The sequence below is a fragment of the Haemorhous mexicanus genome, chromosome 17 (assembly GCF_027477595.1).
Source record: "Haemorhous mexicanus isolate bHaeMex1 chromosome 17, bHaeMex1.pri, whole genome shotgun sequence".
Lineage (NCBI taxonomy): Eukaryota > Metazoa > Chordata > Aves > Passeriformes > Fringillidae > Haemorhous > Haemorhous mexicanus.
In genome coordinates, this window is record NC_082357.1 from 11,981,871 (window position 1) to 12,006,832 (window position 24,962).

The following is a 24,962-nucleotide window of genomic DNA, read 5'->3' on the forward strand; positions in this document are numbered from 1 at the left end:
ATATTTTCAGAAAGCTGTTCACAATAATGTCAGATCTCTTTCTTGAATGACAACAGCTCATTTAGAGCTCTGTTGTGGGAGTAAAAGTAAGGGTGTTTTTTCTTATGTGTATGGGTTTAGCAATTATTGACATGCAACTTCATCTCCCATCTCAAGCAGCACCCAAAGATTTCTTCTGAAATTCTGAAGAAGCTGAAAAATTTCATATTATCTCAAACTCTGCCACCTCACTACTCACAAACCCCTTTTCTGTGCTGGGCAAGTTCCCAATTCCCAATCAAAATCATTCTAGGACCTAGCGGAAAAACCCTCAGCATTGTGAAAACATTTATCCTTTGATTTTCCATATTTTAACTTTGTATTACATAAGCAAATTAACCAGAGAAAAATGCATGAAGTTTTACAAAGTAAAAAATATCTTGTATTATCTGTGGCTCAGGAAATCCTGGAGACAAGGCACAGGGAATCCAGGAGAGCCTCCTGGCAAGGTACCCAGATGCTCTGTCCTGCTCACATGGGCACCCACCACTGGCCACCCCCACAGACACTACACTGGGACAGCCACACCTCCAGGGTTTACATATTCTTATCAATCCAACAAAGAATCTCCTTTTTTATTCCATCAAAGTTTCTTTATGACCTTTGGCTCAAAGCTTTTTGAAAGGTCAAATACATTAGATCAACCATACCAGCCTTAGCCAAGTGATTGGTGAATCCTTCAGAGAACTCTATCAAACTTGTCAGGGAGGAGATAAATGTATAAAAGATTGGATACAAAATTTTTGCTTGCATTTAAGTGGAGAGAACAAAATCCTGAGGCTCCTTCAAGACCCTCCCCTTCCACATGTTAACTTCTTGGGATTAATTGTGCAACTAATACAGAATAACACTAATCTTTGGATTCAATTTTCTCAGGAGCCTTTTCTCAGAATATTCCTAAAAATTAATTATCTTGCTTAATACTTTTAAATTATCTAAATTAAGCTGAAAATCCTTGCACCATATAATAAAGTATGTAACCATCTGCCACAATCCCAAAATTATGCAACAGCAATTTCAGGTACAAGGAAGAAGTAATCTCTCCTATTCGTTTGGCAACAGTTCCAAACTTTTCCATAGAAGCAGGTTGATCTACATCATGTTCAGCACAGAAATGTCTCCTTTATAAATATGCAGCTTGGATTGCCTAAATTATTTGTAAGCCTGACCCCTGCTGGCAATTTTCAAATATTATAAAGTCTCATTTTTTTCTGCTCTTGGAAGCCTCTAAAATGCCGAGGAACAGCTTTAGCACTGTCCAGGCCATTAAAAAATATCATCAATAACTTTCAGAAGAGACACCAAGCTAGTGGGGAAGGAGGATGCTGCAGCAGGAGACTGAAAAGGTCAGGAAAAATGGAAATTCAAAGTGAAATTAATGCTTTTAACGATGCATTTCTAAATGGATTGCAGAACAGGCCGCGAGGAGAGCAACACTCTTCTCTGAGGAACAACAGTGCAACAGCTCCTGAAAGGTCAGAGCCAGACACAGGACTCTCATCAGTACTTTCTCTATCCTTGACATGCTGAATTTTAATTGGGAACAAATTTCTCCCCATCCAGCCTCACAAATAATCTGTGCTGTTATCTGCCTGTAGAACTTGTCTCTGTGGGGAGGTTTAAGATCAGGCCTCTCAGTTGCCCTTTGAAAATCACTCACAGCAGCAGCCAGAAAACACTTCCCAAAGACCTGAGACATAGCTGTAATGAGGGTAGATTCAAGCCATTACATTTTTGTGCTATTTCACCTGCAATTTTAGGATTCAATAATCTGTTTGTGCCCTTTGTGCCTGGCTGCTGAGCACACAGTGATTTAAAGCCCGGGCACTCCCAGTCAGGCAGCAGATATCACGGAATCCTGCAATGATTTGTGGTGGAAGGGACAGTAAAAATCATTTAGTTCCCCACTCTGCCATGGCAGGGACACCTTCCCCAACCCCAGGTTGCTCCAAGCCCCATTCAACCTTGGACACTTCCAGGGATGGGCAACTCTCAGCCTCTCTGAGCAATCCTCTCCCCACCCTCAAAGGAAGAATTTCTTCCCAATTTCCCCTCTAGCCCTGGCCTGTGTCAGTTTGAAGCCATTTCTCCTTGTGCTACCACTGCATGCCATGGTCAGAAGTCCCTCTTCAACTCTCTTGTAGGCCATCAAGGCACTGAAAGGTCACAATAGGGTCATCCCGGAGCCTTCTCTTCTCCAGAATCACATGCAACAGGCTCAGGAGCACTCCTGAGCTGGGGGTCACAGCCTCTCCCCACCTTGGCATGGCCTTGGGCTCACCCCCAGGTGTCTGCTCCTTCCCAGTGTCCCAGCTTTGGGGGCATCCTCCTTTCCTAGCAGAATGTAGGGTTGTAGGGCTTCTGCCATGCTCTGGGCAAGGTCAGCCCACTGAACCAGGGGCACTCCCTGGCTCTCTTTCAGAGACAAAACCTGCTGCTTCCTGTGCACTGAGGAACAAGAACATTGCTGTAACCTTTGTGCCAAGAGGATTTTGGGACTGACTAGTGCTTTCACCATTTATCCCTCTCCTATCTTATTTTTAACACTGTTAAGTGTCCTGGATCTCCAGTGGGAAAGCATTCAGAGCCATTAGCAAACAGTTTGTGCTATTCCAGCTTTGCTTCCCAGCCCCCTGGGAAACACTTCCCAATGGCAAAGAGAGAGAAGCAAGGGAAATCCTATCTATATATAAACACAGCAAAGCATTTGCAGCTGGTGGTTAAAATATGGAAGTCAAATATTGAAAAATATTTACTGGCTAGGCACTTGGATTTTTTTTCATTTATGTACTTTTTCATGAAGTTCACGTACAAGGATGGTTGTGCACTGCTTTGGGATGCACCAGCAGCCACAAAGGCAGCCTTGGTGCACACTCCTTGTGCCTTTTCTCTCCAGGAACACCTGCACAAGAGAGGTGATGCTATTTTATCACCAGCTTGCAATCCTCCACTTGTTACGTACTGAAATTACCTGCAGGTAGGGAGAACAACCCAAGACAAATCCGTGTGAGCACCATGAAAAGCAAGGTACAGAAACACCTGGGTACAGCACAATCCTCTACCAGCTCAATTTTTGGCCCAGAATGGTCTGGGTTAAAAGGGACCTTAAAGATCATTCAGTTCCAGCCTCCCCACCATGGGTATGGACATCTTCCACTAAACCAGATTCCTCCAAACCTCATCCAACCTGGCCTTAAAAGCTGGTGTCTATTCTAAAAACAGCCCTGTGCCACAAGGAAGAAAGAAACATCACTTACTTTCTGAAATACCAACACCATTGTCAAGTTTTGTGATACAGGAAGAAACCATTTGAATTAATTTCTGGAGAATTCATTAACTTCTCCATAGAGGGGTTTGAAAACATGAAAATATTTAATCTCTGGCAAAGATCTCTTCACCTGTCTAGAAGATTTTCCTGTATGAGACAGCTCAAGCAAGAGTTGAAGGCTCCACAGGCATAAGGTAAATTGATGCCACCTCCACAACCTTTCACAAGATCAAATTTAGTGCAAGAATACAGATTCATTGGCATTTGCTCAGCCTCATGGATTTTCCCTCTTTTAAAAACTGAGCTTCATATTGCCATTGAAGCATGTTTCATTATCTCAAATCAGAAGGGGGAAGGAGGAAAAAACCCACCTACAGCCTCAGGTCTCCTAAAATGACACTTGTGAGAATCAGGAGACATCCCACTGTGTGTTTTCAGTCTGTCTAAAAACCTGAGATCATAAGACAAGGCTGCTCCTACCTCAGAAAGGAAAAAAGGGGAAATCTGTTGGATTTTCATCAGCATCCAGCCACTCCAAAAGTCTCTCTGAGTCCAGAGCTTTTCAGTGGAATTAACCAGTGAAAACTCCCCCCACCATCACCCTTTTATCCTGGTTTGATTGGTTTTTAATGTTCTCAGCTGTGTTATGTGGCTGCCTGTGGAGATCACCAATGAGGACATGTCTCACAGAGGTCCCATCTGCCAAGGGGACAAGGCCATGTGGAAAAGCTATTGCAAAACAGGAAAATACTGAATGGAGCAGAAAACGTATGTGTTGGGAAGATGCTATTAAGGGATCCAGATGGCATTGAGATGGTGTTAGGAGCAGAGCAGACAGAATTTCAGCAAGTGTGACTAATGGGCATTGGCAAGGACGTGAATTTCTTTTGAATTACTGTAACTCTACCCAGTCACTAAAATCCACAGAAAACATTTAGGATTTACTGGGGTTGCAGCTTGACAGCAGAAAGAAAAAGTTCAGATTTGTTCCAGCTGAAAAGGTCCTCCAGCTGAAAAGGTCCTTCAGCTGTTGCCACTTAAGTCTTTAGTGAAGTTCTTTTAAAATATATTCCTTTTATTTATAGATTCTGAAATACCAGTTTCTGCACAGTTATCACCTTCCCTCTGAAAGGTGCTAATGCCCAAATGCTGTAGCCTACAGCACAGGAACTCAATGGGTTAAGCACTGTTTCTTTTCATAGGATCTGCAGAATATAAACAATTATTATTTCAGAGGGAGCAGCAAAAGGTGTGAGAAATGACAGCATTAGCACTGCTTTTATTGTCTCTCCAGAAACGATGATGCTGGGAGAGAGTTTCACATTTAAAGTTATAAAAGGTCTGACGAAATAGCACTTTGTTCTCAAGAGAAGGAGGAAAAACTGATAAAGTCTTTCAAGTTTCTGGCTGAAAATTTACTTTCCATACTAAAGAAAAATGAGACAAAGGGTATTTTTCTTAAAAGCTCTCGTTCACTTGCAGGAGGTAAATACAGATTCAAAGGATTAATATGGATTTTTTTTCCTCCTTTATGTCTCCCTGCTTTTGTTTTCAGAAGTGAACTCCTAACCATGGGATCTATGTGGAAATGCCTGGAGTCTCAACAGTCCATTCCTGCTCTGCACACTCCTCTTGGTGGCTTCAGTGGTTCCTCCTATTTTTCACATCTCTTCATGACAGCAGCTGACAGGGGAGGCTGGGCTCAGCCCAGAGGAGCTAACAGGCCATACTATAGGTTACAGGATTTCAAAGACTACAATAAATTACAGAGATGGAAATAACTCCCTCATAAACTGTGGCATTTCTCTCCCCACTTTCCAGTTTGGAAGTTTGTGTTCTTCCACCTGTTTTGTCCCAGAATTAGTTTCTGGCAGTGCTGTGTAGAAGGAAGGAGTGACAGTGGAGTTTGTGCTGTTCTCCTTAGCAGCTACATAAAATTGAGTGAACTGGTGTGTTGAGGGCCACGGGAGGAGGATGAGCACAGCAGACCTAATCCCTTCCCATTCTGATCCCTGCTCTCCTCCAAACCCCTTCTGTTCTTTAATCACACCCACCCAGTTCACTGCTGTTGTATGGGAGAGGACACATCCAGCTGAGCCACAAGGAGTGCTCTGATGTGGATCACAGCACATTCTTCCTGAGCTCCAAAGGGCTGGGAGCATATAATGATTTATTCTGTGTTCCTTTGAGAAGGAGCCTCTCCTGTGAAGAAAGAACTTGGCCCAGTTTCTTGAACAATGCACAGAAAATGCAAAATAAAGTCCAACCATATTCATTGACTGCTTAAGTCTAGAAACATAAGAAAAAAATCTTTATGGAGTCAATTCTGAGATTTCTCTCCACTCAGATGTGGAGTGCCTGAGAGTGCAAGGAGATGTCTGAAGCAGTAATAGAAGCCAATAGTAAGGAGAAAGGAGCAAGGACTGGCTTACAGTGCTCCAGCAAAGAAAGCATCAGCAGTAAAAATGCCTTGCACCAAGGCATTTACTGTTAGAGCTGAGCAGTGAAAAGGGTGATCAAAATCAAACAAATCCAAGCTTTGTGGAACAGTTCTGTAATCAAATAACCAGCATCAGGGCCTGGGACAAGTATTTAAATCAGCCAAAATGGTTCAGTATAAAATGACAGAAAAAAAAGAGTCTGGAGTTAGAACGTGGAACTGTGGCTGCTATGCACCCACAGCTTCAGGAGCAAGAGATGAACAACCAAAATATTAACCTGAAACAACTGCAGAAGCTTGGCCTCTGTGAAACAGCCTTCAGAGTATGGCCCATCATTGGAAAACAGCTCTGCACCATCAACCACTACACTGGGAACTGGCCTGGATTTGGGACATACTTTGTCTGAAAGGTTTGACACCATTTTGTGAGAGGAGAAAGTGAGATTAGTAATCAAAGAAATTCCTTAAAAACAAAGAGGGGAAAACAAGGAGCTTTAGGGCTACTGTTGAGCTGAATCAAACACCAAAATCCCATAACAAGCAGGTTTTTGTGAGCTCCACTCATCCCTTCCCAGGAAACAGATTTTCATGCAGGGCAGAGCCAGACATCTCCATCCCCACTGCCACAAACCTGTCCCACCACGGCGTGGTCTGGACAATGGGGCAGTGGCAGTCCAGCTGCTTCCCCCTACACACACTGTCCCTGAAGCTGCTCAGGTAATAGACAGCAAATGCTGTTCAGGGAAGCTAAACACCAAATAATGAGTCTTGGAGGGGAAAATAAAGAGCCTGAACATCTCCCAGATGAAAGGGTGCTGCAGCAACACCAAGAAGGGAGAGAGAGACTGGGGAGGTACTGTAGAAAAACTCTGCAAACCTGCAGGTCCTAGAAGACAGCAGACAGGCTGCTGGCTTTACTGATACACAGGCACATTATTAATCAGCAGTGACAGGTTTAATGTTGCCAAGGAGGTGCTGAATACTCCTGCAGCAGTGTAAACCTCAGGTTTCAGAGGGTCCAGTGTGCCTTAGCACAGGAAAAGCCTGAATGAGCTAAAAAAAAAAAAAAAAAACCACAAGAGGCAAAAGTTGATGAAGACAGGTTTATCTCCCTGAAAAGGGGAAGTCATAGCATTCTCTCCTTTAGCAGAACTCAAACATATGATAGAATAAAAAAAAAGGAGATGTATGCCTTGGGCCTCCAGAACTATTACAGCACCTTGAGGGAACTATAGGAGCAAGTCCCCAAGATTAGGTGTACAACTCTAAAATGTATTGGAATAGCTTAGCTGAACATGTGTTATTTTCAAGCACCTCCCTCCTGCTATGGAACTGGGCTTTCAAGGCTGTAAAACAAGCTCCAGAGGCAAAGCACAAGAGCAAAGCCATAACATACAGGCCAGTAATTTCTGCTTTCTACAAATTCTGCTTGCTGCAAAACCTTGCTTTCAGTCCTGTGAGGCAGTCACACTTTATTGTGATGGAGCTGAAAATATAAAAGAATTAAGAAGTGGAAGTCCAGCCAAAGTCTTACATCAGCTGAGAATAAAATACACAGGAGGAGTACTTGTGAGGACCTGATTTGCCCAACTTAAATAAAAGGAACTTTATTAAACATTCAGAAACAGATGAACTTTTTTGTGCTCAGTATTTATTGTGTCACCTGCTTTGCAATGGAAGCTATAAAGGCTTTAATAAATACATGGAAAGGTTGTTTAGCTTCACTGTAGCTTTTGTAAATGCTCATGTATCCTCTGCTGAAATGCTGTTTTGTAACTTCTCTTTCACTGAATCACAACAGGTACCCCTCTGCCATCTCCAGCAATGCACAAGGGGAAACATCCCTCTTTTATCTCCAGTGCTACACATGCATCAGCAGCACAAAAGCTGGATTCTAAACCTCTTCACACACATGCCAACAGATCCTGTATTTACAGTCGAGATTTGGTCAAAATAACAAATAAACAGCAATGCTATTTCCACAGGAAATCAGTCAAGAGGGGGAACAGTGATGCAGGAGCCAGGCTTATGAATTAAATGACAGCAAAAGACCACAAACATCAGAAGAAAAGAGCCTGAAGCCTCCCAAAAGATAGCAAAGCTTGTAAAGTATCTAAATGCAGGACAGATCATGGGCTGAGTGTTTCTGCTAATGCTTCATGGGGTTCTCACATCCATAAAAACTGGTGAGAAAGTAAAACTTGTGCTCAGAAAAAGAACAACCTACTTCAGGAATACAAGGAAAATACGTTCTGATCATCACCCCATTGCCTGAAGAGCAGGCAGCCTATGCACACAGGCAGTCTGTACACATAAAATTCATGCACTATAGCACAGTGAGCTCCTGTGCCTGCTGCTCCACCAGGTGATGACAAAAACCATAGCAGGCAGTGGAACTACCCCAGGCATTTCCCTTCTCATTAGTTCCACCAAAAAGAGTGGAATCTGCTCAGCCTTCCCCTTGCTTTGCCTACCTGAGTGTGTCCACCTCCTCCTTGGTGATGACAGTGCTCTGCTCAGCCGTGCACTGCTGAGACTTCAGGACCTTCATCTCCACCTCCAGCTGCAGGAGACAAAAGGCATTAGTTCCTGCAGCACTGCTAAGGGCACACACAAACAGCAAAGGGAGCAGGAAACCATGAGGTTCTGCACAGGTCAGACTTCTCATGATACAGATGTGAAGCACAACTTCTCTCGTGTTGAATGTCAAAACCTCACAGAACTCTCCTTCCCTTTGCAATTCCTTTTGCCTTTCCTGACATTCTCTCCACATTAGATGAGGCACAGAAAGTTGAATGTTACTAGCAAAGTTTCTGCTTCTCTTTCAGGTATTTCCCCTATTTTTCCCCATGGATAATGGGATGCAGAAGACTCTGCGTGGCATTAGGAGCTCGCTGGAACCTGAGGTTCATTGTTGATAGTTCAACCTCACTCAATTCCTCCCCCAGAAGAAATGAACCACAGGATTACACTGTCTTGTCCACAACAGCTCTGAGACACATACATTGAGTCCAAAAGACTGGGGAATATTTCCAGCACTTTCCAATATACACTTCTAGCTCTAGCTGCTCAGGTAGCTCTGGCTGAACAAGCAAACAATTAAGAATATTTTCTGCCTCTGGCTTTGTTTGGGTAGGAACTCACAAGAAAGTATTGCAAAACTCTACAGACATGAGAACTTCTTACCCAGACTCTACAATTCCCAGACTTGTAGCAGTCTGGATCCCTAATTCAGAGTTCATGACAACGCACAGATTGATAAACTCCATATGTTACCTGTTTCTAAACCCCTCGGAAAATGATTCATTATGAAGTGTAAGCAGAGACAAACTATCTAGAGGATACTCAAACTTCTGCTCCAACACCTACTCCCAGCTTAGACCTTCTTCACACACTCATCCTTGAGATTCTGGACTTCCTTTTGTCATCTATCTTTTTACCACCTGTCAGCTAATTCCCCTAATAAATCTGTTGACAGAAATGATATTTTTTTCACCCAGGAGGAAAAAAATAAGCAATCCAGCCTTAATTATAAATGCAAAACTTATGACCACAGAGAGTTCAGCGCTTAGCATCAGGGAAATAATCCATTAATACACCATTCCCTGCAACAGCATAGATTAGACTTGTAGAGCAAAATCACATTGCAAGGGCAAACTTCTGAAGCTTTTTGCAGAAACTCTCCAATTTTACAAGAAAAAGGAGCATCTTGTCACAGACAGTCATATTGCTTAGACAGAACTGAAGTTCTGACATGCCACCTCTTTGCCCTTCCATACTTACCAGAAAAGACAGGCAGAGCATGGCAGTGCTGTTGGCAGGAAAGAGCAGATAATAGATGGTTGGATTGTGCTCCCACCTCCTTCTGACACCAAAGGAACAGAGCAGAAGAAAGCACCAAAAAATGGTTTAATCTAATTCCCCCTGACACCCCAAAAAGCCCTGCATTCTCCCCTTGCCTGTCAAGAAACATCTAGGAATAAAAAATAAGCAAAGGCCCACCTGCATCATCAGGCTGTACAAATGTTAATGCATATTAGCTGCCTGATAAGATTATCACAGCCAGAAATGCTTCCCTCAATTTTCTGATTACTGAGCTTATCTCTCCCAGCTCAGCCCATCACAGATGGCTGGGGATAAAGCAAGCACACCAGATAATTCCAGGAATGTGAATAAAAGGTACTGGGATGAGGAGTAGGCTTCAATTCCAACCTACTTCTAGCAGGAAAACACTCATTATACCTCCTGTTTCCCATGTCTGCTGAAGCCTGGATGTGTTTGCTGTTTGGAGTTTGAGGATGCTTTCTGGGATGAGTGAGGGCAGCACTCGAAGATGGAAGGGCTGGTGAGTTATTTACCACTGGCTAAAAGGGCTCAGCCTCAAACCCACATGGCACCTACTCACCCCCATAGATAAATCACTGCCACCTTCTCAGGGGACAAGGGTGACATTCCTCACAGATGGGTGAGGAATCTGCTCTTGGGATCTGGGGGCTCTTGTGGTGGCTGCACAGAGAGGGGAAAAACCAGAGTGTGTGACAGGAAAAGGAGATGGGAGAGTGAACACACATGAGCTTGTGAGAGCTTGTGAGAAGCATCTCACTTGATACAGAGCAGTGACAAAGTAGTGCCAGGTACACTCAGGATGAGATTCTGCTGGGTTTCTAAGAATAAGCTGCTGAAAGAAAACGAGGAGGAAAGGGCACAAGGGCTGTAAGGGCATTTCATCTCATTTTTATGTCCTCCCAATTTGCAAGACTCCCTGGACTGAAAATCTGATGTGCCTGAGGTGAGAAGAGACAGGAGGACACAGTGATTTCGCTACAGATGAAACTGGCTCGAGGAGTGAGATGTTGACACAGACCTGCTTCCCAGAACTAGGACTAAAACTACTGGAGAATTTAAAATTCAGCCCAAGACACAATTTTGTGCCACAGGAAATTATTGCCATTCAGAGCTCACTAATTGTTTATGAAATAAGAAAGTAAAACAATTAAGGTATTAAATACTTCATTCAAAATGTGTTGTTTCCAGGTTTCATCCCTAGCAGTCATTAGGAAAACATCCTTTACTGCCAATCTCACCAAAACCATTAACATATTCAGATATTAAAAATGCTATTTATTATTATGTTACTAATGTCTTTTCCTGGACAAAAACAGTTAATTGAGATGAGATGGAGTGGATTACTCCTGGGACTCAATTCTGCTTTTCTGAAGGCAATAGACTGCAAGCAGCAAGACAAAACAAGAATTAAGAGAATGGCTAAAAATAAGGAATCTGTTGATAAAGCCCAAGAGGTGAGGAGCTTTCCAAGATCATTCCCTTTGACACAGCCTCAGGATAGCTCTGGGAATAGGTGATGAGCATGAAACAATTCACCACAGGGGCAGTTTGTCCCTTCCTGTCCACTTGTCCTCAGTACCTGTGCCAAAGAACAGACTCAAGAAAACCTAAGGAAAGGAAGAGCCAAACCCCTCCTGCTGCTTTCTCTGCCTAATTCCCATCACATCCCTTTTCCTAAATTAATTTCCAGTCCTGGTCTCTTGTTCACCAGATGCCACTTTCAGCAGGCATTTTATGCTTTTCAAACCAACTCACTATTCCTAGCTAAACTCTTCCAATTTTTATCAATAATTTTATGTGACTGAGTTAAACTTTTATTGCTTTGAATACATTAAACTAGTAGAAGTCATTACCAAGCAGAGAGGGGAAAAGGGCTGCTCAAATTACAGTTCACTGCTGTATCCCCCCATTCCATACCAAACAAACCAGGTCAGCCCTGATTTTTTAACTGGCATTGAGAGCAGACAGGGAACATTGTTGTGAAAATACAGCATTGAACCTCTTGTCCTGAAAGCTGCACAAGAAGGACCCAAGGACATCATCTGCAGGAGCTTCAGGGATTATATCACCCAGGATCAGACCCCCAGTGATATTCCCACCCTACAGAGCACATTAGCAACTTGAAAAGAAACCAAGCTGTTAGTTTAATGGTTTTTGAAGTTACCTAAGGTTTTTATGATAAGGCAGAATAATGAGCAATATCAGAGCCCATGGATGAATAAAACACACGAACAGGTACTTAGTATTTTGAGGATGTGTTGTTCTCTTCTCAAAATATACTGGTGCCCCTTGTTCTTAATCTAAAATAATCCCATTTATCCTGAACTATTTTATCTCTTTCAATTCTTAAGCATGAATTCCAGCACAGCATTATTACTCTCAATAAAAAGTGATCAGGACACATACAGGATATAGACTAATTTTAGAATGTCCATTGTCAGAAATACGCAAGTGCCCCAAAAGATGAAATGCAAATAATTCTTCCAAAATAAGTACTGCCATCATTATTTACCAAGGGAGAAAGAGAGGAAGGAAGAACATAGATGCATTTTCATCTAGTATTTAATTATATGAAATATCATTCTTCTTTCAGCCTTACTTTTAAACCTGCCTGGACAAGATTCCAAGAAGGTGGTTCTCCTCCAAGTGTTAATGACATAGCAAACACCCACAGCAGGGTAAGAAATAGGTTCCTTACTGCTTCTCTCTTCTGTAGCAATTCTTTAAAGACATATGAGATGACAGGAAAAACAAAATTATAAATTCATCTCCTGACAGCTAGAAGAAACAGAACTTCAGAGAGTTGATTTTCTTGGTATATTTCTGGCATTTATCATTTCTGACCCATACGTGTCCCCTCCAAGCAAGCACCTCGAGTTTCTGCAATGCCATGGACCTGCTGTTCCTCACACTCAACTCCAGCAGGTTTCAGCACTGATGGAGAAAAGCTTTCCCAGAGCCTCCCACTGACCATTGCTGTCCACAGCCCATTTTCAGAGTGAAGCTTATCACAGGTCAGATCAGTCAGCCTTGAAAACCATATTTACAAACTTCTGAAAGTTCTAAACATACTGCCCAAAAGAATGATCAAATCTCTGTTCAGGTGACTCATTTTGGGTAGTAAAGGATTCAAAATCTAAAGTATTTCAACTCACTGCCAAAGTAGGATTTGCGTGTTGAAAAAAAAAAAAAAATGGGGGCTGGTTTACTCGCCCACATCATGTACACACATTTCACAGAACACATGCTGGAGACATACAGTTATTATTTGAATAATGAGTGCATTTTAGTGAGGGGCTGATACAGCAATCTTATCCTGATGAAGTGTGTCTGCACGTCATTCAGCATTTTTGGAACTGTAAAAAAGCAGGAAATGCTGAATCCATTATAAATGTCTAAAGGTTTATTTAACAATGGGCTGATGCAACATCCTTTGAAAGGCCTTCCTCAGCAAAAGAGCTGATTTTGAACAGCAGAGATAAATGGGAACTGAATTGCACAGAGCCAGCATGGAAAGGTGAATTGAGAGGTTGTGTTGGACTACAAGTCTCAACACAATTCAAGGAGCTATTTCAGTACATAAATATTTAAAATGTATGAACACCAAGCAGACTTGGAAAGGAAGAGTGTATGCTAAAATAGACAAGAACAGAGAAGGGGGACCCCGGGTGTGACCCATACTCTGGGGTCTGAAAACAGGCAAACCAGCACCTTGATATGACAGTGGTGCCATCTGTGCTTCTCTCCACTGGATGTAGCAGACTAAAGAGCTTCTCTGCCTCTTCCCACAAGGCAGTACAGCAAGCTTGGTGCTGTCTACAAGCTTATAAACCTGGCATCAAAAATCCAATATACATGAAACACCAGTGAGTTTAATTTGGGTGTCCAGCAATACCACAGAGTAGTAAGACACCATGCTGAGCACTTCAGAGATCATTCTGCTCAGCAAAAGCACCACCACCTCTTCCATATGCCCATCCCACTGGCATTCCAAAGGGCTGTTTCCCCAAAACATCTGCAGAAGAACACAGAGGGAGAACTAAGCCTCACCAGATTTCCTAGTGAACTTTACTCTTCTTCAAAAAATAGGACAGTACTTGTAAAACAAAATATTGCCTGCCATTTAGAAACAGGCTAAGCAGCCCAGGATTAGTTGGTACATTTTCTTGGGAAAATTAAACCTTGATGCCATTGTGAAACAAAACCAATAAAGCCAAAGAAAATTAGATATTCAACAAAAAGTGGTTTGGAACTACCCGTCTCCCACTTGGCTGAAGAAAAAAATATGGTTTTTTCTCTTGGAAGATGAAGGCTGGCTGGATCACAGTCACCAGTCTCCAGGGGTTCCACCATCTGTAACAAACTTGCTGTGCTTTTATCACTGAGAAGTCAGGGCTGGGAGCAACCTCTCAGCAAACACTTTCCTAAAAACGTACTCATGCATATATATTATTGTTGATACACATACACATTGGGAAATGGACATATGCTGACTTCTGCTTCTCTCCAATACAGTCTGGATTGTGGCTTTTCTCCTCCTGTTGCAGTAAAAAGAGAGCAATTTTTCAAGTTTATACCAAATGTCATTCTATTTCATTTCCAAATATAATCTCCCAGAGAGAAGGTTCACTTGCCCTATTTCCAATCTCTAAAGTTAATACACAAATTTATATTCCTTTCTCCCACTTGCTCTCTTGAATTAAGAGGTGTAATTACTAGGAACGCTTGCTACAAACGAATGGAGTGCCAGGGGAGAAGGAGCTGTCAGGGCTGGACGTCTGCAGCAGCCACCCTCCCCTCTCCCCCATCCCTGGAGGACCCTGCTTATGAGGCACTTTCTGTCTTTCCCATTAGCAGGGGGAGCTCACACACAGGAGCAGATGACAACCTCTCCCTTTCCAGCCAGGGCAATCATAAGGGACAAAATTACAAAATTAACTTCAGCCTGCCAAGGCCCACTGGTGCTTGCCAGGATGATTCCACCACAAACCCACCTTTTGCCCCTCCTCAGCTCTGCTGACCTCTCAGGCAACATTGAGTTCCTTAAGAACAGCAGAGAAATGCAGATCTGTGATCTAAAAATTCAGCCCCAGTCTCATCACTCTCCCCCCTTCCTCATACCCAGCACCCTCTCCAAAGGAAGATTGATTATTATAATCAGACTTAGCTCTGACACAGCATTTGCATTTTCAAAGCACAGCATAGTCATTAACTAATTCATCTACCCCAAGGGAGCCTTAACGAGCATTCACCTCTCTCCCCTCTGATTCCCAATGCTCAGGCAGCCTGCAGCTTGCCTTCCAACACCTCCCCTCCACATTGTGTGGCACCAGCACAACTTGGGGAAACTCCAGACAGGTTCAGCGAGCTGAACTCAGCCCTGCTGCAAAGGAACAAGAGAACAAATGCAGAGCCAGCCTATTTAAACCAGCCACTCTGTGGTTTCCATACCTAATCACAGCAGGACAGTGTATGGCAGGAAACTTTGTTCTGCAAAATAAGGCCAATGCCACAAGGGTCCCAAAATGGCCCAAACCTGAGCTGCCTGCCCAGCTGCAAGCATGTGAAGAAGGAATCACCATCACATCACACCCCCAAAGCCCCAAATTCCTCCTGCACAGCTCATCCAGCAAACTCTTCCTTAAACACCTACAACACACCTTTACTCCATGAGTCCTGCCCCTCTCAAGTGTCTTCTCACATCCCAACACCACCAGATGCCCATCATTCCCACCCACCCACCTTCCCTGGTGCTGTATTTATTTCTGTTTAGCAATCTGGGATGGGTGCAGGACGTGACTTTGGAAATAAGCACTACTATATTTCAGAAAGATGGAAGCTGGCTCAGAGCTCAAAATTAACAAACCTGGGAAGTTCATGGGAAAGAAGAGCAAACATCTTGTACAAGAGACACACAGAGCAGGGGAATTGAAGATGTTAATTTAAACCCATGAGTTTATTCAAGTATAATTACACATTTCAACCCTTACTCCAAGAAAGGAGCAGACAAGGAATCTCTTCCTCTCAGCCCGTCCTGCCCACGCTCACAGGCATTGCTATGAGACCTCACTGCCACTGCTTGACAGCAAAACACCTTTGACAGCTCCACATCCAAAACCTCTCTCTTTGCTCTAACAGCTCATTCTGAAGAAGGATCACCTAATTTCCATGTTCATTCAGCTCAGAGCTCTCTGCTGTTATCAGCCTTGCTCCACCACTTCCACCAGGCATGTAGATGACTGTTTCCTTTAATTACTACCGAAAGCTCCTCCCAGCCAGGGAGAACAAAACAGCTGGTGTCCACGGAGAGAAGGCAGCTCTGGAGTAATTAGCCTTAACTGGCTGACACCTCCTACCCATTACTCCTGGTTAGAACAGCAAAACACAGAATAAGAGCCTGTTTAGGGAACCTGTCAAGGTGCCAGACTGGATGTGCCATGTCCCTGCCCAGTGTAGCCGTGGTGCTGGCACAATGGAGTTGTCTGCTCTTGAGAAGAGCATCACACAGATCACTTCTTTCATGCAGGAATAGGCATATTTTGCTAGAATCAAGTCTTCTAGCAGCTATAATTTACAGGCAAAGCAACAAATAAATCTGCAAAGATGTCATACCTCCTCCGTACAGAGTTTGAATACAGTTTGTTTCCTAAAAATATAGCCTCGAGGAGTTTCCTGAGCATTCAGTCAAGAATTCTCATCAAACAGGAGCTTGTAATCCCACCTCTCACTCCCCCCCATCAGTTTTCTCGTTGAAAAATCATCACATAATAACCAGTCAGAGAAGAATCTATGCAGTTACCAAGCACCTAGGAAGATCAAAGGGGAAAGAGAAATCCAACATCCATTTTGTTTCTTTGTTTTCTAACATAAATACGGTGGAATCAATCCTGCTTTAATAAAGTAAAGAGAGCAAAGGAGCCTTCACTGAGTGCTTGAACTTAATCTTCTTTCTCTTGCTCACATGGAACAACACACAGCCTGTGGTTTTAGGAACAGCTCTCTCTCTCCTGCTGCAGTTCCAGACCAATTTTGCAGTTCACTACAGCTGGGAGCACTGTTTGCTGGCACATCTTGGCAGGGGCCAGCAGAGCTGCCTGCTAAAGCTGCTCTCTGAACTCTCAGAGCTGGGAAATGTGAGGATGGGGCAAGGGGCCCAGCTATGTGAAAGCAGCAGCTCTCCTGACAGGGCCTCCCAGCTGCTTTAAAGGAAGCTGCAGAGCCTTGAAGAAGCCTTACTCCCCAAACCCTACCCAAAGAACAGGTTAAGTAGAGCAGGTTGAATATTTTCTAGCTAAATGACCCATCCTGAGATTAGCCTGTGACAAAAAGCAGTGGGATTTAATGTATAAGAAGTGAGCAATCTCTCTCCTGGTGCCAAAACCCAAAAGGTCACAGGGCCCTGCCAAGACTGCTCTGCCCATTTCAGCCTCTGGGATGATGCCTGCAGGGCCCTTCAGTCGCCAGCAGCAGTCACAGAGTGAAAGGCAAACAGCAATTCCCTCTCAAATACCATATGTTCAACTCTGGTGCCAAAGCACAAACCTGGCATTTTAACCTTTGGTGAACATGTTCTTGCTGCCACCAACAATAAACTCTGAGGCCCAGCTCAGAGGAAAGGTGTACTGGATGTGCAGCGATGACATTAGCACTGAACACAGCATTAACAGGACAGGGCCTGGCAGGAGCTAGATTTTATACAGCCAGTCTTTAGAGGTCAATGAAATATTCATAAATAAGTTAAAATTCTCCTGACAAGCCAGATCCTGTAATACAACAAAGAGTTGTCAGCCTCAATTAAGCAATTCCAGAGGTAGGGCTCTGCCATTCATTATTTACCAAGAGGTCATAGGAAAAATTCTGCTCTATGATCTCCTTGTCTCTGTGGATAAATTGGGTTTTACAGCTCCTGCTGGAGGACTCTGCTCCCTGACAGACCCCAGCCTGCCATAGCTACTATCTACCCCCAGCAACCATCAGCCAAAGGCAAAAAACACTAGGAACAAGCTCTTCTAAGGACACAGACACAAAAAGACTGAAAACAAATGATGTAACAAGCTGATTAGGCTGTCAGTGTAAGGACTAAGTCTTGAAACTTAAACTTTTTTTTAAGCCTTTATCTCCCTTTTTGTATACACAAAGCCAGCCCCAGGCAAGAAGAGAAGTATCCAGCAACCTTTGATCTGCAGGCACATCCTCTGAACATGCCCTCCATGGCCCCCCCAGATCCCAGAGCTGGAGAGCTTCACATCCCCCTGCATGTTCAGAACAAGCTGTGCTTACAGAATTGGATCTCTTGCATCAGATCTCTGAGGATGCTCCTCTTCTGATGCAGGCACAGCTTCCCAGAGCTGTGAAAGCAGGAGGAAACTGGTCTCCAACCTTGTTACAAGGAAACTGTAAATCAGTTATTATTTTGTCCTATTCTAACACGATTGTTCAACAGCCCCAGTTCTTCCTTTCCCTCTCTGGACATGCACTGGCACTTCATGCTCCTTCTACAGCTCCTCCAAACTGCCTTTTAGGAAGGCAGAAAAAAGGAGCAGAAATGACATAATCCTAGAGGTATCCTGGACCTCTCACCTGGTTTTCTCAAAGTGCTGAACATAATGCAGAGCTCCTGCATTCTCCAGGAAATTGTAGTTCAGCTAAATTGAACCAAGTGAGTCTGAGGTAGCCCATAAACTTCCTACAGGTTCTTTAGAGATGAATGAAGCCTGGAAAAGCACAATTCTTGCATGTCTATTAAATAGCCCTTTTAAATCTCCAGGTGTGCCTAGTATATTAAAACCTCTGATAGTACCCCTGTCCTGCTCTCATTTAACCAAGTAACTCACTGTAACTCAGATTTTAGTGACAACAGTGACACTGACAAGGACCACTCCAGCTGCAGCACCCTCTAAACAGGACAACTACTCACTTTTCTCCTCTGCTCAACAACTCAAGAGGAAAAAACCTCCCCACGTCTCTCTTTCCAGTCCCTGTTCCTGTTATCATCATGCCTGACAGTACAGCTCAGGTTTTAGGGGTACACCTGTGGCATGGAGGCCACGCCAAATGATGGGCTGGGAATTAGGGCAATGTCCATGAGTCCCATCTGAGCTGGAATTGCTCTTCAGGTCTGGGTCAGACGATTTACCCCCAGTCTGGCAGCACCTGTCCCATAGGGAAGGGCAGCAGGAAAGCAGCTCTCCACTTCAGGCAGCCACACTTCTTCCTCCTGACAGTGCTAACCCCGTGTCAGCTCTTATCACATTGGAAGAGCAAATGAAAACAATCCTGCTGAAACCAAACAGTGCTGCCGTGTCCCATAAAACTTCCACCTTAATGGATCCAACAGCAGGTTCATTTGTGTAATGGGACTTTTAAACAGACCGTTTATTTCTTTTTAATTTGAAGGGAATGTGCTATTTGATCCCATGTGCCCGGCTAGATTTTTAAAACAGAGATAAACCAAGAGAATTGACTCACTAAGTCTCTCCTCCTCACCTAATTAAAACAGCATTGAGATAGCAACGTGCAGAGGTGCAATGCTGATCACCTCTCCAGCTTACAGCAGTTTGGCAGCTCTCATCCACCAGGACCCCAAGGATTCCTCCACACTCTACTTGCTTTGCCCACAGTCATGTGCCACAGATGTTTCTGATGGTGCCATGCTTTTGTGTGTAGAACATGAATTTTTCAAGAAGGAACACACAGCAGGTGCAACACACCAAGTGAGGCTGTTCATCATTCCCTAGGCTAAGAGAGGGAGAAAAAAAATAACCTTGTCTGTGTACCTCAGAGCTTACTATATTCCTAACCCTTGGGGAATAGCAGGGGCCAGTTTTAATGTAGCTGTTTACAACAGGCACTGCGAGCTCTCTGCCAGGGAAAGGGAAAGGACAAGTGTACTCCCATCCCTCTATTTGAGGCTTCACTCCACCTTCAGAACAAAAACTCCACAGTAAAAACAGGGGGAAGTCTCAAAATAGGGCATCAATGATTCCTGCACAATCATCCCCCTCTTCTAACAACTCATCATTCAGAATTTACAGGATCACACGATAAGGTAAAGAATGATATAAACACTGTGAAGTAAACAAGCAACAAAGGGCTCTGCTGAAGTAAAACTAAAACTACCTGATAGAGAAAAAGATGTCTCAGACACATTCAAAATAAACAAAATTCAATGAAGGCCTTTGGTCTAAAAATACAAATGGACAAACACAATTACTGAGAGCACAGAGGCTTTACCACAGAGGAGCATAAACTGATCAGAAAGAGGAAACTACATGAAAACAGAAGAAACAGCACAGAATTGAAATGTCAGAGTGCAAGTCCCCAAAGAGCTTCTACAAAATGAGCCTTCCTCAGCCAGAAACTTGAGAGGAGGACAGAGTGGGGCAGATGAACTGATCCCAGGAGGAACATCAGCACTGTGTGGCACTGGCAATGGCTGATGACCTGGATACAGCTCAGCTCTTCCACCACAGAAGTGGAAGAGGTTCCTGCCTCTACTCCATGATCCTGTAGAAGACACTTCTGCAATGCTGGAACATCACCTGGAATGATGTGACCACTCTGATTACTCATCTTCAAAGGAGAGATAGAAAGAGGAAGAGATTTAAAGCACGCTGCAAGATTCATGAGGAAACTGAAGAGCCTGTTTTAAGAGAAGGCTGCAATAGCTTGATTTGTTTAACCTAGACAAATGAAAGGCTGGGAGAGAACAATTGTTCTCCATAAATATGTCACAGCATAAATATGAGGGAGGAAGAACAGTCACTGTGGTTTAAGGAGAATATTAGCACAAGAAAAAAATGGATATTAACTGCACATATATTTTCAGTTGGAACTGGGAAGATTTCAGCTATCAGAGCAGTCTTCCCATGACAGTAATGGTACAAACAACCAAAGCAGTTTGAAGACAAGCTTGATAAATTTATGGACTGAGATATATACTGAATTTGCCTCAGTTACTGAAGGACTGGACTTTATGATCTAAAAGTCCTCTTCCAGTCTTCTGTTACTATATCATTTCATTCTGGATTAGCTTCTTTTGCTGTCTCTTTATAACCAGGTTCATGCTTTTCAATCTGATTTTAGAAGTGATATTTCTCTAAGATTGCCTTACTAAAACTATTCACCCTGCTGCTCAGCTGAGTGCCACGCTGCTCATCTGTCTTGGCTTTGCTGGCCTCACATAAAGTGGTAGGATAAAATCTGTCACATGGGAAGGAGATTTGCTGTCACCTGCTAAATCAATTCAGAAATTATGTAATACACTTTTGATAGATGGAGACTTCCTGCACCAATCTGTTGTCTCCTGCCCCTCCCAACCTGTTGGTTCTAAAGATGTTCCAGCAAAGCTTCATTTTTATTTATAACTACTGTGGCTCAGCCCTCTAATCCCACATTTAATTGCCTTCCTGTTACAGAAAATACAGAGAATTTACGTTTCCACTAATGAACACCACTTTTGTTCTTGTTCTCAGTCTGTTGTATTTCTTGCTTTCTGTTCAGTAACTCTTAAACAAGAATTAAATTAGCTCTATTGGCCATTAATCCAGGGCAGGTATTCCTATACTAAAGTTCATCTTTTTTCCTATTATCATTGTGTTACCTGTAAATTAAAAACACAGGTAAGAACTTTTCCATATTGCCTTCCAGTTAACAGCTAGTTCCCAACTACATCCAGCTCAGTGTTCTCTGAGTTTATTTCCTTCATGTTTATTTCCTTTCTGTCTCCATTTCTACTCCTGATAACCATCAGTGTAGGCAGTCACTGACATTTAAGTTAATCCTAAACATTATGATTTCATCAGACTGAACACATGATTGGCTTTTTAACTATTGCTGACCTGCTGCTTTTAAATAAAGGTCTCCCCTTCTCTGCAAAGGGTTAACCAATCCTTTTCCCCAAGGCAAGGGGCGTTGATTATATTAATTTTAAGGTGTCTTTATTCCATCTTTAAGGACACTCAATTTATGCCATTCATTTGGTGACAGCTGCATTCTTGGACTTCAAATCTTCTTTACCTCCCACCCTGCTAAGCAATTCCTCTGATTCTTATATCCATCCTTTTTAATCTGCTGGAGGGTGAAATTTAATTTGTTCCAAAGAGCAGTCTATAGATTTCAGAGCCCACACGGGCCAAGCTGTCTTTTGAAGATGAAAGCCAAAAGATGCCCAAAGCACCTCAGGGTAATGAAAATACAGGTGATGCTTTTTTAATACCAAGCCAACTTCCCTCAGGGATTAATGATGGAGAACAAAAAATCTTGACATGAATGCCCCCTGCTACAGAACCAGACTGGAAGAAAGAGTAAGATCAGAGAGCAGAGCTGTTGCTTGGATGGCAAGCTTGAGCCAAACAATCTCCTCATGTCTATAAAGGGATATGAAAAAGGAAAACGAAAATTACAAAAACAAACACATCTTCTGTTTCCCTCCCCTCAGGGAGGGAAAGAAAAATAATATAACAAACAAGAAGGCATTTTCCACAAATAATATTTTGGTGTGAGTGAAGCTCTCCTTCAGCTTTAGGCCAGTAGAGCACTAAACTAACATACCATGAGAAATAACATCCTGGGACCACAGATCAGGGAGCTGTGTGAACTCTGAGCAACCTCCTTGCACATCCTGCAAATAAAGATACTGTAGCACCAGCCCCAATAAAGAAAACTTCCAGTGCTGATCAAATTGTCAGAAAAGTGCACATTCATACAAAATAAATGGAAACAACAAACATTCAGCAAATAAAAGACAGAAAAACCCCATGGATCTCGGGGGCAGCTCAGTGACCCGAGCCCTATTAAGAGTGGTGACTCTTATGTGTCTTATGGGCACATACTGTTCCCTTACAGTATGAACATGCTTAAACTGTGGGTAAAAAAAAGAAAAATAAGTAAATGAAGGGTTAGAGGGAGAGGAAAATCAAAGTTTCATTGTTAATTACATAGCACAATGATAAGGGTAATTTTTCTTAAATCAAAAAATAAATTCTAGGTTCAAGTTCCCTGAAGGATATAAAATATTAGAGGGTTTTTTATGGTTGTAATCACAAACTCATTTCTCCAGCCACTACTGGCCGTGTCTAATTAGGGCAAAGTATGTTAATGACACAGAGGCACAGCCCAGAGATGTCTTCAGTTGCAATATTAATTGCATTTAGGGAAAGAGGCATGAATTGTGCTTATACAAGCTAATTACTATGGGTTTGCTAATTAATACTGGAAAGTCAAACTGCCTTTGTCTTGTCAACTGCAATTAACTGAAGACATTTAAATTTCCTTTTTTGTTGCTCCTTCAGTAGCATGCTCACTTTCAGTTGACAAGCAAAGAATCCCTGCACTGGAGCAGTGAGAACAGCCACTCCATTTCACTGGCAGCCCATTTTCCTCTAGCAGGACCTTGTGCTCTGGCTTGGCGCAGGGCTCCTTATCACACACACCACCCTTCCTCTGCCATTGTCCCTGGGGACACAATTCCCTGAGCTTGTCCTCAGAGGAGAGGCCCTGAGTGTGCAGACACTGTTGTATTGAGGCCATGATCCCATCAGACTTATCCCATGAGTATTGAACTTTTAAATATTCCTATGTAAAGAATGACTCATTTACCAGGGCACCAGAGATGCCCCCACTGACAGAAAGAAGTCCTTGGTTCTCTCAGTCAGGTGCTATCAGCCAGTGCCCTGGAGCCAGAGCCCAGCTCTTCACTTCCAGCGTCCCAGGGAGGGTGGCAGAGCCATCAGAGCTCTTTGGGGTGGCAGCAGAGATGCCACCTGCACAGAGGTTTGTCCCAGAAGCAGCCCAAAGGACTCATCACACTGCACCTGCACCTGACAGGTGTTTGTTCCATTTCACTCAGAGCCCGTTTGCAGAAGAGCTGATGAAAAGCAATATCCACATCTGTCAGCACCCAGAGCAGGACAAGCCCTTCAGCATTCCCAGCTCAGCATCAAACTGGGGCTGGAGGCTCACAGCTGAAGGGGATGAAAAGGAAGGTGAGAGGCCAGCAATCCAAACCAGGCAAATTATTTTGCTGAAGTGTCAAATTTAAAGGAGTTAAAAATCAGGCCATCCAGGTGAGACACTGATCTGGAGTAGGGGGGGAGAAAAAAAACACATAAAGAGCATTTTGGTGGATGGCAGGAGGAGAGTGGGGCTGGTGGCATATCCACAGAGCCTATGGCAGGCAGCTATGGAACAGCCCCATTCAAAGGGGACAGACATCACCATTAACCCTGCAGGAGACACAAAGTGTCAACAACTTTTCCTATCAGGGAGCTTTTGACTGGGGATGCAGAAGAATCATCTACCACCAGTGAAAAGGAAGAGCTAAACTGTTGTGTTTTCCCTCAAAAGGGGAAAAGATGGGAAAAAAAAAAAATGTCTTTTCCTCTGTATGAATCAATTCTCCTGTATTTACTGAATAAATTCAAGCTGCTGAATAAAGCCCACACCTCACAATCTGCAATCCATGTTTAAAGAACCACAGAAAACAGCCTGTTCATGGGAGGCTGATGTAAGAGTTACTGGAAGATCACAAGACCAGCAGTTTTCCACTGAGAAACCCATGGGAATAGGCACTGAACACTGACTGCAGCTTTATCCTCTGATGGATGATGCACACCACCAATTAATGCTTTAACACTGGGAGTTCCAGCCTCTCCAGCCCTCTTAATACAACAGCTTTTCCTGCCTAGGGCTAGGGTTACTCCCAGGGTTAGCGTCTCGGAAACCACAAATCCCAGAGCTCCAGGCACACTGCAGCCACGAAAGGCATCCCAAGGGGAGTGCAAAACTGCCACAACATGCCTGCCTCCACTGCTTTTTCCTCAGAGGCAGCCCTAGACCAGGGCTGCTTTTCCTGACTAGGGTTAGGGTTGTTGTATTAATACAATAAATTTTTGAAGGCAAACAACTCAAAAACCGGGCTTAATAAGCCAAAAGAAAATCTTTTAATTGTTAAAAAAACCAAAACTCCATAACATCAGAACATTTAAAACATAACAGCAAGTTTTTCTTCTGATACATCCAGTGAGCACAACACCAAATTGATTGTATAGAATTTGAAACTGTTACAAGGCAGCACATAATGAGATCAGCTGGTAAATAGGATTAATTCAGTTTTCTTTGGAAGTATCAGCTGTGGCCTGTGTCACCACAGAAAGCAGCTGGGCATTCAAAAATGTTTGCCCACAACGTGAGACCACCCCAGAATTGGAATCAATTAACGCTCTCATGATGGAAAATCTGATGTTGAAACAGCAAGAGGCACAAATTTAAAAAAAAGATCCAAACAGACGTATGGCAACCCATTAATAGCACAGCAGGGGCACCTCATCCTGCCCTTCAGTGCCCTACTAGAGCTCAGCACAAGTCTAA

At 43.2% G+C, this 24,962-nt stretch overlaps 1 protein-coding gene across 5 annotated transcripts in view; it reads right to left on the bottom strand.

Annotated features, from left to right (window-relative positions):
* MAD1L1 (mitotic arrest deficient 1 like 1) overlaps window positions 1-24,962 on the bottom strand; it is a 349,051-nt gene that overhangs the window by 154,647 nt on the left and 169,442 nt on the right. For all 5 annotated transcript variants that reach the window (XM_059861646.1, XM_059861647.1, XM_059861650.1 and 2 more), the window contains one exon: window positions 8,222-8,310. In XM_059861646.1, coding sequence (XP_059717629.1) covers window positions 8,222-8,310 — 89 coding nt within the window. The remainder of the gene's footprint in view (window positions 1-8,221; window positions 8,311-24,962) is intronic.